General features: G+C 58.5%; 1 protein-coding gene across 6 annotated transcripts; it reads left to right on the forward strand.

The window, feature by feature from the left end:
* Positions 1–2,827: 2,827 nt before the first annotated feature.
* On the forward strand, positions 2,828–6,696 carry PNCK (pregnancy up-regulated nonubiquitous CaM kinase). 6 transcript variants are annotated; one of them, XM_032397460.1, is made up of 12 exons: positions 2,828–2,891; positions 3,606–3,675; positions 3,855–3,986; positions 4,271–4,345; positions 4,439–4,577; positions 4,716–4,839; positions 5,030–5,105; positions 5,201–5,313; positions 5,403–5,481; positions 5,571–5,658; positions 5,819–5,963; positions 6,312–6,696. In XM_032397460.1, exons 2-11 carry the CDS (start codon positions 3,608–3,610, stop codon positions 5,954–5,956), a joined length of 1,032 nt encoding a protein of 343 aa, XP_032253351.1. In that variant the 5' UTR covers positions 2,828–2,891; positions 3,606–3,607; the 3' UTR covers positions 5,957–5,963; positions 6,312–6,696. The 6 variants fall into 6 exon arrangements, with proteins under 6 accessions (XP_032253351.1, XP_032253350.1, XP_032253352.1 ...); XM_032397459.1 differs by having other exon boundaries at positions 2,847–2,891; positions 3,544–3,675; XM_032397461.1 differs by lacking the exon at positions 2,828–2,891 and adding an exon at positions 3,013–3,148 and having other exon boundaries at positions 3,544–3,675.
* The last annotated feature ends 5,083 nt before the right edge of the window (positions 6,697–11,779 follow it).

The raw sequence follows: 11,779 nt of genomic DNA on the forward strand, positions 1-11,779 counted from the left end.
CAGTTTGCAGTATGTATTCAAGAGTCATCTAGGGGCACCTGGGTGGCTCAGCCGATAAGCGCCTGCCTTTGGCTCAGGTCATGATCCCGGGGTCCTGGGATCGAGCCCCAAATCGGCCTTCCTGCTCTGCGGGAAGCCTGCTTCTCCCTCTCCCACTCCCCCTGCTTGTGTTCCCTCTCTCGCTGTCTCTCTCTCAAATAAATAAATAAAAAATCTTAAAAAAAAAAGTCATCCATTTCTTCATGACTTCACAGCGCTTCCATTGTCTGGATGGGCCAAGGGTTTTTTTTTTTTTTTTTTAAAGGTTTATTTATTTATTTATTTGAGAGAGAGAGAGAGGAGGGGCAGAAGGAGAGGGAGAGAGAGAATCTCAAGCAGACTACCCACTGAGCACAGAGCCTGAAAGACACGGGGTTCCATCCCAGGACCCTGAGATCATGACCTGAGCCGAAGGCAGATGCTTCACCGACTGAGCCACCCAGGCGCCCCTGAGTTCCTTGTATATTTTGAATACCAGTCCTTTATCAGATATATCTTTTGCAAAGATTTCCCCCCAGCCTGTGGTTTGTCTTCTCATTCTCTTTGACAGCGTTGTTTGCAGAGCAAACATTTAAAATGTTGATATAGTCCAATTTCTCATATTTTCTTTCATGGGCCATGCTTTCCATATTATATCTAAAAACTCATCACCAAGCCCAAGCTAAGACAGATTTTTCTCTTCTGTCTTCTTCTAAAAGTTTGGTATTTTACATTTAGGCCTATGGTCAACTTTGAGTTAATTTTTCTATAAGGGGTCCCCTGAAAGGATTTTGAAAAGCTCTTTATTCCAACCACTCAACACACACAAGGGCATTTCGAAGTCGACATCTACAGTATTTTAACAGATGTTTAAACAGTTGCAAAGGGTGTAATTTCTGGCGTACCGCTACCCACTGCTTAAAAGCCCAACAACTGTGATACCACCTTTCACTTGAGGCCAGCGGCCTCAAAATCCCCTGGTGACCCGATGCCCGTGTCCATCTCAAACTCTGCTGCTGGCTCTTCTTTCCACGTTCCCTTTGGAGGTGAGTCCTTTTCTTCCTGCCTCCGCCTGTCGTCTGCCGCCCCTCAGAGACGTCTCCCGGTGCCGTCCTTCTCCAGGTGGGCAGGCTGTCATTACTCGGACACTGCACTTCTCTGAAGCACAGACGTATTTAAATGACATTTCTTATTATCACCTGCGACCACAGGGCTCGGACGATACATGCACTGGCAGTGGGTCAGACATGTTGATGCATAATTATTAGACAAGCAAGTAAGACGGGGCTCCTGTTTGTGTCAGCTAGTCCAGGTGTCTGCAAACAAAAGAGGCCTTCCGGTCAACGTGAGGTGGGGCTCACCGTTGGTTCCAGTCCTAGGAAATCCTGTTCACAGAGATGAGCAAGCTGCCGAGTGCTGGGGCCCCTGGAAGCTTCTTGAGTGAACTGGGGGGATGACTGGGAAAGCGGGGTGGGAACAGGAACTGGAGGGGCCCTTGCAGACTTACCAAGTTTTGGACAGAGACACGTGGCAGCTGAGTTCTGGAAAGATGATTTTGAAAAACCTCTGTCTGCCCTGTGGACCCTCTTAAAAGACTTTGCGTCATGCCAGGGCCTACAGACCCCTGCCGAGATAGCTTCCGCAGGCCATCCCTGGGCCCTGTAAGTCCATGAAGCCTCTGCAGCACTGGCCCGTATGGATGTGCTCCTGTCAGCAGCCAGGACACCTGTTCCCCCATCCCTGGCGGGGCCCAGACCCCCTAGGAGGAGGGCCAGGACTGAGATGGAACTGGATGGGAAGAATCCAGTCACTGTTGGAATGAAGGATTGAATTCAGTCACCTGCCACTCATTTCCCTGAGCTGGGTCAGCAGAGACACTTTCTGGGAGTGGATGCATTGATGAGGAAGACAAGACAGAGAAGGTGATATTGCAATGATGGATCTTCTGAAGACAGGGCAGGCAGGGTGATGTACTAGAGACTGGGCTGGGCCGGCAGGGCAGGCCTGTTTGAGAGGTGAAATTTGAGCTGAGATTTGATTGAGGGAGCAAGCCAAGCAGATATCTGAGTGAAGAGCATTCCAGGCAGAGAGGCAGTGAGTGCAAAGGCCCTGGGGCAGGTGTATGTGTGGTGTGTTTGACGGCCAGTTAGGAAGCCAGCGTGGTTAGAGTTCGTTAGAGCTAGTTGAGCAAGGGGGAAAGTGGGTGAAAAGTGGCCAGGGCAATGATAGGGAAGGAGGACCAATCACGCAGAGCTCTTAGGCCACTGTAAGGACTTGTGCTTCGACTCCTGGTGACATGGAGAGCTGTGGGAGGGTCTCGAGGCTGGGTGAAATGATCTCAATATAGGAAATGCTCTGGCTGCTCAGTGGGGAAGAGACCGTGGGTAGGAGGGGTGAAGGGTGGGGTTAGAGGGCAGAAGGAGCCCAGTGGGGAGGCTGTTGCTGTCCTCCATTTGAGTGCCGATGGGGGGTGGTGCTCAGGCCAGGGTGACAGAAGTGGCGGTGGCAGGGCTGGGGCTAGGGAAGAGATGTGAAGGCACGCAGAGAGCCATGTCAACATGTGGGTGAAGAGACTTCCGGATAGAGAACACCGGTGGTGCAAAGGCCCTGGGGCCGGCCCAGTCAGGCCGCCTAGGGCCTGGAGACGGCGGGAACCGGCATGAATGACCGAGGAGGGAGGCGGTGGCGGCCAGCACCGGCCAATTGCCTTACAAGGCGCCCTGCAGCGCCGAGGCAGCAGCGCTAGGCCACCGCATGCTCGGTCGCCAGCGGCCGGCGGGGGCGCGCGCGGAGGGGGCGGGTCCGGCGGGGCGCGGGCGGGGGGCTCGGCGCGGCGGCCACTGCGCGAGGCGACGCTGCAGTTTCGGCTCCAGGTCCGCACCCGGCGCTCCCGGGCGCGGGCGCGCGCGGGCGGGGGCGCGTGGGATTCCGGGCCACGGCCGCCGCAGCCCCCGCGCGCCCCCCGCGCGCACCTGTCAAGCCCGGCGCGGCCCACGCACCTCGGGACGTGGGAGGCCGAGGCTGCCGAGTCCCTCCCGCCCGGAGGCTCCCGGGGCCGGGCTGCACTCGGGCGGCCGCGTGGGTGGCCGTGGCCGTGGCCGTGGCAGGCGGCTGGGCGCGGGGGTCGCAGGTGCATCTCGGGAGGGTTGGTGGCCTGAGTGGCGCGTGCCTGTGAGCGCTGGGCCGTGGGTGGCAGGTCTAGGACCGGGGGCGTGGGGGGGGGCGTCTGTGGGCGCTGTGGCTGGGGGTGGGCCCGGAGGGGACGGGGTGGGGGTGCACGGAGCCTTCTGGAAGGCGGCCGATCGCGGCTGACTCGGTTGTGTGGAGGCAGAGAGGGGGTGTCTGGGTGCTGATCGCCGTCGGGGTGCCAGGGTGGGGGGCACCAGATCGCTGCCTCGTATCTGGGCGGGGAGGAGTGTATGCGGTGGCCTCGCTCCGAGTCGCCCACCTGGGAGTGCGAACCTGGGCGGTGGGGGAGGGGAGAGATGGATCCGGGCTGGGGCTGGTTTCTGTGTTTCTCAGCAGAGCTGCCACTGAGGGTGGCTTCGCCCAGGGGGCCCCCCTCCATCTCTCCCCGACCCCCACAGACATGCTGCTGCTCAAGAAACAGACGGAAGACATCAGCAGCGTCTATGAGATCCGGGAGAAGCTCGGCTCGTGAGTGTGTGTGTGTCGGCGAATGTGCTGTGTGTGCGTATGTCAGTGAATGAGTGAGTGTGGGGGGGCGGGGGGGCCATGGGACCGGGAGGACCTCCCCATCTTCTGCTTCCCCCCCCCCCCCCCTCCTTTCCTCCCCTTTGCCTTTCCCCCTCCCCGCCTCCCCATCTCTGCCTCAGGGGCGCCTTCTCTGAGGTGGTGCTGGCCCAGGAGCGGGGCTCCTCACACCTTGTCGCCCTCAAGTGCATCCCCAAGAAGGCCCTTCGAGGCAAGGAGGCCCTGGTGGAGAACGAGATCGCAGTGCTCCGCAGGTGCGTGCCAGCCCCTGGCCAGGCTGCCCGCAGTGGAGGAGCGCCCCGGGGGAGAGCGCCCTGCCTTTTCTGCGGCCCCAGGAACTCCTGGCCTGGGGCTCTGCCTTGCTGGACCTGGCCCGGGTGGCCTGTGGTAGGGAAGGGGGGCAGAGGAGGGAGGAAGAGAAGAGGAAGGCTTCCCCGGTGGGGGGGGTGGTGGGGGGGCAGGACAAAGCCCTCCTAGACCCTGAGAGGCCCAGAGGGGGCTGTGGTGGCCCATAAGGGCCTTTTTCTTGCCGTTGCAGGGTCAGCCACCCCAACATCGTGGCTCTGGAGGATGTCCATGAGAGCCCTTCCCACCTCTACCTGGCCATGGAGCTGTGAGGAGGGCAGGGCAGGCTGGGGTGGCCGGGGCTGGGCGGTGAGTGCGGGGCCGATGGGGCTGAAGTAGCTGAGCCCCCCACTCCCCCCAGGGTGACAGGGGGCGAGCTGTTCGACCGCATCATGGAGCGTGGCTCCTACACAGAGAAGGATGCCAGCCACCTAGTGGGCCAGGTCCTCGGTGCTGTCTCCTACCTGCACAGCTTGGGCATCGTGCACCGAGACCTCAAGGTGCCTGCCCTCCCGCCTGCCCGCCTGCGCCTCGCCCGGCGCCCCTGCGCACCAAGGGTCTGGGGGACTGGAGGGTGCCCGGCACCGGGGCCATGCCGGGGCTGACCTGGCACCTTTCCTGGTGCCCGTGTATCACAGCCTGAAAACCTCCTCTATGCCACGCCCTTTGAGGACTCCAAAATCATGGTCTCTGACTTTGGCCTCTCCAAAATCCAGGCTGGCAACATGCTAGGCACCGCTTGTGGGACCCCGGGATATGTGGGTCAGTGAGGGGGGCCACCCCGAGGCTCGCTGGGGGCTGGCGGGGGGGCCCGGGGGACACCGCGGGAGCCGTGTGCCGGGGGCAGGGTAGGTGGTGGGTCATTCCTGGGGTTAACTAGGCCGAGCCCAGCAGCACTGAAGGCGTGGTGCGTGTGCGTGCGGGTGTGTGTCCGTCTGTCTCTGGCCCCCAGCCCCGGAGCTCTTGGAGCAGAAACCCTACGGGAAGGCTGTGGATGTGTGGGCCCTGGGTGTCATCTCCTACATCTTGTGAGTGACCCCTGGGAAGGCTCCTCTTCTGCTTGCCTGCTTTCTGCTGGGTTGGGGAGGGCTGGGCAGCTGGGTGATTCATGTGTGGGTGCCAGGCTGTGTGGGTACCCCCCTTTCTACGACGAGAGCGATCCTGAACTCTTCAGCCAGATCCTGAGGGCCAGCTACGAGTTTGACTCTCCCTTTTGGGATGACATCTCGGAATCAGGTGAACTTGAAGCTGGCCCCGAGCTCAGGGAGGGGGGAGTGACAAGGGGAGTGGGGATGCGGTGGGCTGACCTGGCATCCCAACTCCAGCCAAAGACTTCATCCGGCACCTTCTGGAGCGAGACCCCCAGAAGAGGTTCACCTGCCAGCAGGCTTTACAGCATCTTTGGTGAGTGGGACCCGTGCCAACCTGTCCTGGTACCAGAGGGACCACACCCTCAGAGACTCCCCCACCAGTGATCCTTGGCCTCCCCCTAGGATCTCTGGGGATGCGGCCTTTGACAAGGACATCCTGGGCTCAGTCAGTGAGCAGATCCAGAAGAATTTTGCCCGGACCCACTGGAAGGTCAGTGTGGGGAGGGGCCTGTGGACCTGGCTTGAGGCTGCGCCCCCCCCCCCCCCCGCCGCCCCTCAGAGGGATGGCCTGGGCTGCCAGTGGCCTCTTTGGTCCTCGAAGTCTGGGGGCCATGGCCGGGGCATGGCCTGACAACCTTCTCTCCCCACAGCGAGCGTTCAATGCCACCTCCTTCCTGCGCCACATCCGCAAGCTGGGGCAGAGCCCAGAGGGTGAGGAGGCCTCGGAGAGGAGGATGGCCCGCCACAGCCACCCTGGCCTCCAGTCCGGCCAGCCCCCCAAGTGGTGATGCCCAGGTGTGTGAGTGTAGGCCCTGCACCCACTGGGAGCTGACTCCTGAGTGCCCTTAGAAGGGGGTGGGCTCTGTGTGGCCAAGAACTAAGCGGGCCAGACCCCACAGAGCAGAGAGCTGAGGGCAGAAAGGGTAGACAGAGGAAAGGAGCTGGGGTTCCCACAGAAGCAGACACTAGAGGCCAGTGGGGGCTGGTGACTGAGGGGATCATGAAGATCCGTGAAGCGCCTGGTGCCGAGACCCAGTGGCTACTGCTGCTGAGAGCTGTGACCGGGAGCGGGGGGTGCGGGGCAGGCTGGGGGCTTCTCCTGACGACCTCCTTCTCTGCGCTTCTCTGTCCCTCTCCCCCCAGGCAGATGCTGTGGCTGAGTGCATTGACTCCTGGATTCCCTTCCCATGGGTGGACCCTTTCAGTCCTCTTTCCCCACCCCTAGGACCCCGGGCTGGCCTCGCTGGAAAGTTGGAGATGTGTGGGTGTGGTGCATGGCACTGGGGCAGGAGTGGGACTCACCCATCTGCCACCCAGGCTCTGCCCCCGCCTAGGGGCTGGCGGGGTGTGTCCACAGGGACTCCCCTCCACTGTCACCACCACACCCCCTCTAGGAGCCAAAGAGGCTTCCAGGGGCAGCTCTTCCTGCACGCCATTCTGTGCTTTGCTGACTGTGGTGGTCCCGCTTTGTGTCATGGTCCTCCAGCCCCCCCTCTAGTTTTCCTCAAATCAATAAAGACAGACAGAGCAATGGGCCCATGGTGAGCTGGAGGGAGGGGTGAGGGACGGGGATGGGGGATGAGTGTGGAGGGGATGGATGTCACCTGTGGGAAGGAAACCAAGGAGGCAGGCCCACTGCCCACAGGACCCCACCATGAGACCTCACCCACTGCCACCTGAACGTCTGTTCCCTCCCATCATGGCAGGCAAGCTCCCGGCTGTTCAAGAATTTCCTGTCCCTGTCCCCCCAAGTGCCAGCAGGAGGCGGCCTGGCCGGCCAGCTCTGCCAGCCTAGAGGTCAGCCTGCATGTGGCTCTGGCTCCTTGGGAGAAAATGGAGGCACCTCAGGCCTTGTGGGCTGCCAGCTGAGGGGGGTGGCGGGAGGCTGAACTGGTCCGAGGAGCACCGTCTCCGGTCCCCTGGGGGTGGGCTGCAGGGACGGGCTCACAGGCAAGTGGAGGCCCAGTGACCAGAGCCCTGGGCTGTCTCCTCCAACCTCTCCCTTCCTTCCCCCACCTTTCCACGGCCCTGGCCCGACAGGGAGCATTGCCAGTGGGCACCTTCTTGGGCAGAAGGTACCGCCGTGTCAGAAGGTGGAGGAGGAGCTCCTCAGCCAGGAGAGGGGGCCATCGGGGGCTCAACAGCGGCCCTGCCCTGTGGCTTTGGAGTCCTCGCGCTCCAGGGTGGGGGAGGGGAGGGCATGATGCTCCTGGGATGGGGAGCTGCCATGCGACATCCACGCTGGGTTGGTGATGGCTTCCAGTGTGAAGACTGGTGGCCAGTCCTCTGGTCTGTGTGGCCCCTGCCCCTGGCAACCCCATTCTGGGTGGACCAGGGCTCCGGAGTCCTGCCTTCCGGGACCCCAAGCCTCTCCTGGTGCTAACCAGAGCAGAGGAAGCACCCTCAGAGTTCTGGGCAAGCTGGCCACCCTTTCCTCCCCATTGACTCCTGCCCCTGCTCCCTGCCGGCCCCCGCTGCGGAGCATGGTGGAGGAGACCCTTCTCCTTGACATTTAGGACCCAAAGGGAGGCAGTGAGGCCCAAGCAGGGCTGGCTAGGGTCTCGGTGGGAGCTGGGCGGTGGGCGGGCGGGGTGGGGGGTGGGGTGCAGGTGAGGCCGGTGGCAGTGTTTGGGATTGGCCCCGGGGGGCCTGGCTTCCACTGACAAGAACAGCTGCACCCAGGTGCGAATGGGCACATCCTGGGGTGGGCATGCCCGCCCGCTCATTCCCAGGCACACAAGCCCCTCTGGAGCTTCCTTCTCCTAGCTTCCTCCCACCCCCTTCCTGCTTCATATTGCCCCCACCCCCCCCATGGGCCCCTGAGCCCAGGGCAAGTCTGGAGGGTGGTGGGCAGCTTCCTCTTCTGTCCCCATGGCCGCTTCTAGGTCATTCTTCGCTCCAGGCTTTTGGGTCACCCAGTCCAGTCCTACCATGCCTGCTCTCCTTTCTCTGCCCACAGTCCAGGGGACCTCGGGCAGCCAGTGCCATGGCCAGGCCTCAACAGCTTGGTCTCCCCACCTCCAATGACCTGTTTGGCCTCTCCTTAGCTCCCACTTGGGCCCTTGTCATCTCCTGTCCTGACACCTCTGACGTCTTCACCCTGGGCTCTCACGGCACCTGCTTGTTCTTGTTTTGTCCATCAAATATCGATTGGGCCTCTACTTTGTGCCAGCCGTTGGGCCCAGCACGCAAGGTGCCTGCCCTGGTGAAGGAGGCCCTGTAAGGGAGGGGGCGAGCTTACTCGGATGATAGGAACGACCTGCGTGGGGAGGGTAGCGTGCTGCCCGCTCAGGGAGGCCTGACCACTGCGCCGCGGGGGCTGAAGCTCCGCCTGCCCCGACACGGGGTGCAATTTGGCCTCCGACCGGCAGGCGGCGCCACGACCACATCTAAAAACATCCATCAAGCCTCCCAGTTCTTCACCACCTGGGGCAGCTGCTCAAAACTATTCCTCTCCCCCACTGCCCTCCTCCCCACTGCTCCCCCCCCCCCCTGAAATCGGGCCCTGGTGCAGTCCTCACTTGGGGGAGAAAGTCCTGCACTTTCCATCTGGGAGCCCGGAGATAGGGGGACCTCCAGGGCAGACAGGGCCGGCATCCTTCATCCATCCGAGGCCTTCCCATCAGAGGGGGGCAGTTCGTGAGAGAAAATCTTTGGGTTGCCTCGGTGCCTAGGACGTAGGTCTTGCTGTCTGGGAGAGAGACTTGTGCAGCCAGAGGCAAGAGCTGGGGGTGGGGGGGATGGAGAGGGAGCTTGGGCGGGGGGGGGGGGGCTCTGTGAGAGCATTTCAGGCTTAGGGAACAGCAGGTGCTCAGGCCTGGCGGGGTAAGAGCTGGACCTTAGTCTGTGAGCAGTGGTGAGTCACTGGAGGGGTAGCGGGTGCTGAGCTTGGGCAGCTGGAAAAGTTGGGCACTGTGAGTTGGGAGCAGGGTCCAGTGGGCTGGCCTCTTCCCAGCTGTCAGGGACCATTCCAGAAATGAGAGGAAGCTGTTGTCCTGGTTCTGGACCACACAGGGTACGTCACACACTCTGTCTTGGAGCAAACCTGCGGGTGACAGGGTTTCTGGAGATGCTCAACCTGTGGGTCCACGCTGGGGATGGGGAGACTGGGTGAGGAAGGGTGGGGATGGTACTGGGAGCTCTTTAGGAGTCAGTGATCAGTTGGGGTGGGGAACGAAGGAGATGGTTCCCAGGTGGCCCATGCGTTTGGGGCCATTTACCAAGAAGGTTCAATGGGCTGTGTTTGGGTAAGAGACAAGGTCGGTTTTGGACATGGTGAGTTTGAGGTGCCTGAAGGGGCACCAAAATAGAGCAAAAGAGACTATATTTCATCTTCCTTTGCAGATGTGGATCTAGCTTTATATTGAGCATTGCCGTGTGCCAGGCAATGTTGCAGAGAGCTTCGTATGTATTAACTCAAACCTCTCCTTATCATCTCCATTTTACATGTGCGGAATCTGAGGCACAGAGAGGCCAAGCGCCTGAGCCACGGCCACACAGCCTTCTGCTTTACCCCCTGACTGCCTCTGTGCAAATGCGGAGGGCTCACTGGGAACATGAGGGTGCGTGGGGACTTGAGGAAAAGACGGGGGGGTCTTCACGCCTTCTCTGTGTGAACGCATGCTGTCAGTGTGAGGAAGAAGGGGGAGCCCTGGGCCTCGGCTCCATTTCATTACAGTCCCTGGGAAATGGGAACCTGGAGGTCTTTCCACAGTGCCAGAGGTAGAGTGTGCAATCTGAGCCCTGGAAAGACCCCTCTGGAGTTCAATGTGAGAGATGGGGCAGGACTGGTGGCAGGGACACATGTCTGAGGGGCCACCCACTTGGGAGGCAAGGCAAGAGATGGAGAGAGCCTGTGCCCAGGCAGCTGAAGCGGGACTGGAAAGATGGAGATCACTTGTCGTGGGCTAAATGGAGGGGGAAGGTGTGAAGGAGTCGAACCCAGGAGTGAAGCAGGCTTATTCAGGAGGTGAAGGGACCAGGCAGGACTCAGCCCTTCCTGCCAGCCACTTGGTGGCACATGGCACATGGCAGCCGTGTTCTCTACCCAATCCCAGTTTAGCCCAGGCAGCCCTGCCTCCATCCCTGTCTCCTCAGGTGGACAAGACAGGAAGTGTGAAGTGTTTGGGAAATAATAAATAACCTGCTTTGGTTGGTTGAGGGCAGTTGTGACCAGTGGCTAGAGATTGGCCTGGAAAGTGAACTTTCTCAAGAGGGCGCTGGGGAGCCGTTGGAGGGCTACTTGTAGGCAGGGCAGTGACAGGATTAGATTTTTGCTTTAAGAGAGGTTTTCGGTATTTCTCAACCCTATCTGGCCTTTTGGGATAAATATAAAAATCTCATCTCCAGATCTCGTCTCCAGGCCCCATGGAGATTTTTAAAACATGTTTTTTAGAGGGAGAGAGAGAGAGAGTGTGTGTGCACGAGTAGTGGGGAGAGGGAGAGAGAGACTCCCCAGCAGGCTATACCCTCAGTTTGGAGGCTGATGCGGGGCTTGATCCCAGGACCCCGAGATCATGACCCAAGCCAAAATCAAGAGTCAGACGCTCAACCAATGGAGCCACTCAGGCGCCCCGAGGTGTCATGGAGATGTTGATAGTTCTCCTCATTGCCAGGGAGCCAAGCCTGCCTCACATGATGCCCTGAGTAGAGGCCTGATGGCTCTTTCTCAGTTTATCCTTATACTTCCTTCAAGTATTGCTTTATGTATTTTTAAGTTAGGTTATTAAGTGCAGATGAATTTTGAATTGCTACATATTTCAGGTGAGTTGAATATTTTATCAAAATGTAGTGACATGCATTACTACTGTAATGCTTCTGCCTTATTAAAGTCTATTTGCCTGACAGTAACATAGCAACTATAACTTTCTTTTGGTTAATATTTGTCTGGTATATCTTGTTTAATCCTTTTCTTTTCAGAGTTAGAATTTGTTTTATTTTATGGAGATATAATTCACATATTGTAAAATCGACCCTTTAAAATGTACAATTGATTGGTTTTTAGTATATTTACAAAGGTGTGCAGCAGTCACCACGATCTAATTCCAAAACATTTTCATTACCCCCCCAAAAACCCTGTAGCCATTAGTGGTCAATCCCCATTTTCCCCAACACCCCTACTCCCCCAAGCCCCTGGCAACCGTTCTAATCTACATTCTGTCTCTGTGGATTTGCCTATTCTGATATTTCACATAAATGCAGTCATACAATATGTGACCCTTTGTGTCTGGCTTCTTATGTTTAGCATAATGTGTTTGAGGTCATCCACATTATAGCATGTAAGAGTACTTCATTTCCTTTTGATAGCTGAATGATGTTCCATTGTATGGATAGACCACATTTTGTTAATCCATGCATCCCCTGATGGACATTTGGGTTGTCTCCACCTTTTGGCTATTGTGAATAATGCTGCTATGATCATTTCTATGCAAGGTTTTCTATGGACGTATATTTTCAGTTATGTTATTTGATAGAATTCACCTGTGAAGACTTCTGGGCTTGGATTTTCTCTGTGGGAACATTAATTAATTATTTTATTATTTTATTTTTAAAAAGATTTTATTTATTTGGGGGAGATAGAGAGAGTGCACAATCACGAGCAGGGGAAGAGT

This window comes from Phoca vitulina, unplaced genomic scaffold, assembly GCF_004348235.1.
Source record: "Phoca vitulina isolate PV1807 unplaced genomic scaffold, GSC_HSeal_1.0 scaffold99, whole genome shotgun sequence".
NCBI classification, from domain to species: Eukaryota; Metazoa; Chordata; class Mammalia; order Carnivora; family Phocidae; genus Phoca; species Phoca vitulina.

Bases quoted from the DNA above. Each gene is read 5' to 3' on its own strand.
- PNCK (XM_032397460.1), top strand. From the start codon at position 3,608: ATGCTGCTGCTCAAGAAACAGACGGAAGACATCAGCAGCGTCTATGAG. The intron at 5,106-5,200 runs GTGAGTGACCCC...TGTGGGTGCCAG, and splicing joins GGTGTCATCTCCTACATCTT to GCTGTGTGGGTACCCCCCTT. The intron at 5,314-5,402 runs GTGAACTTGAAG...TCCCAACTCCAG, and splicing joins GGATGACATCTCGGAATCAG to CCAAAGACTTCATCCGGCAC.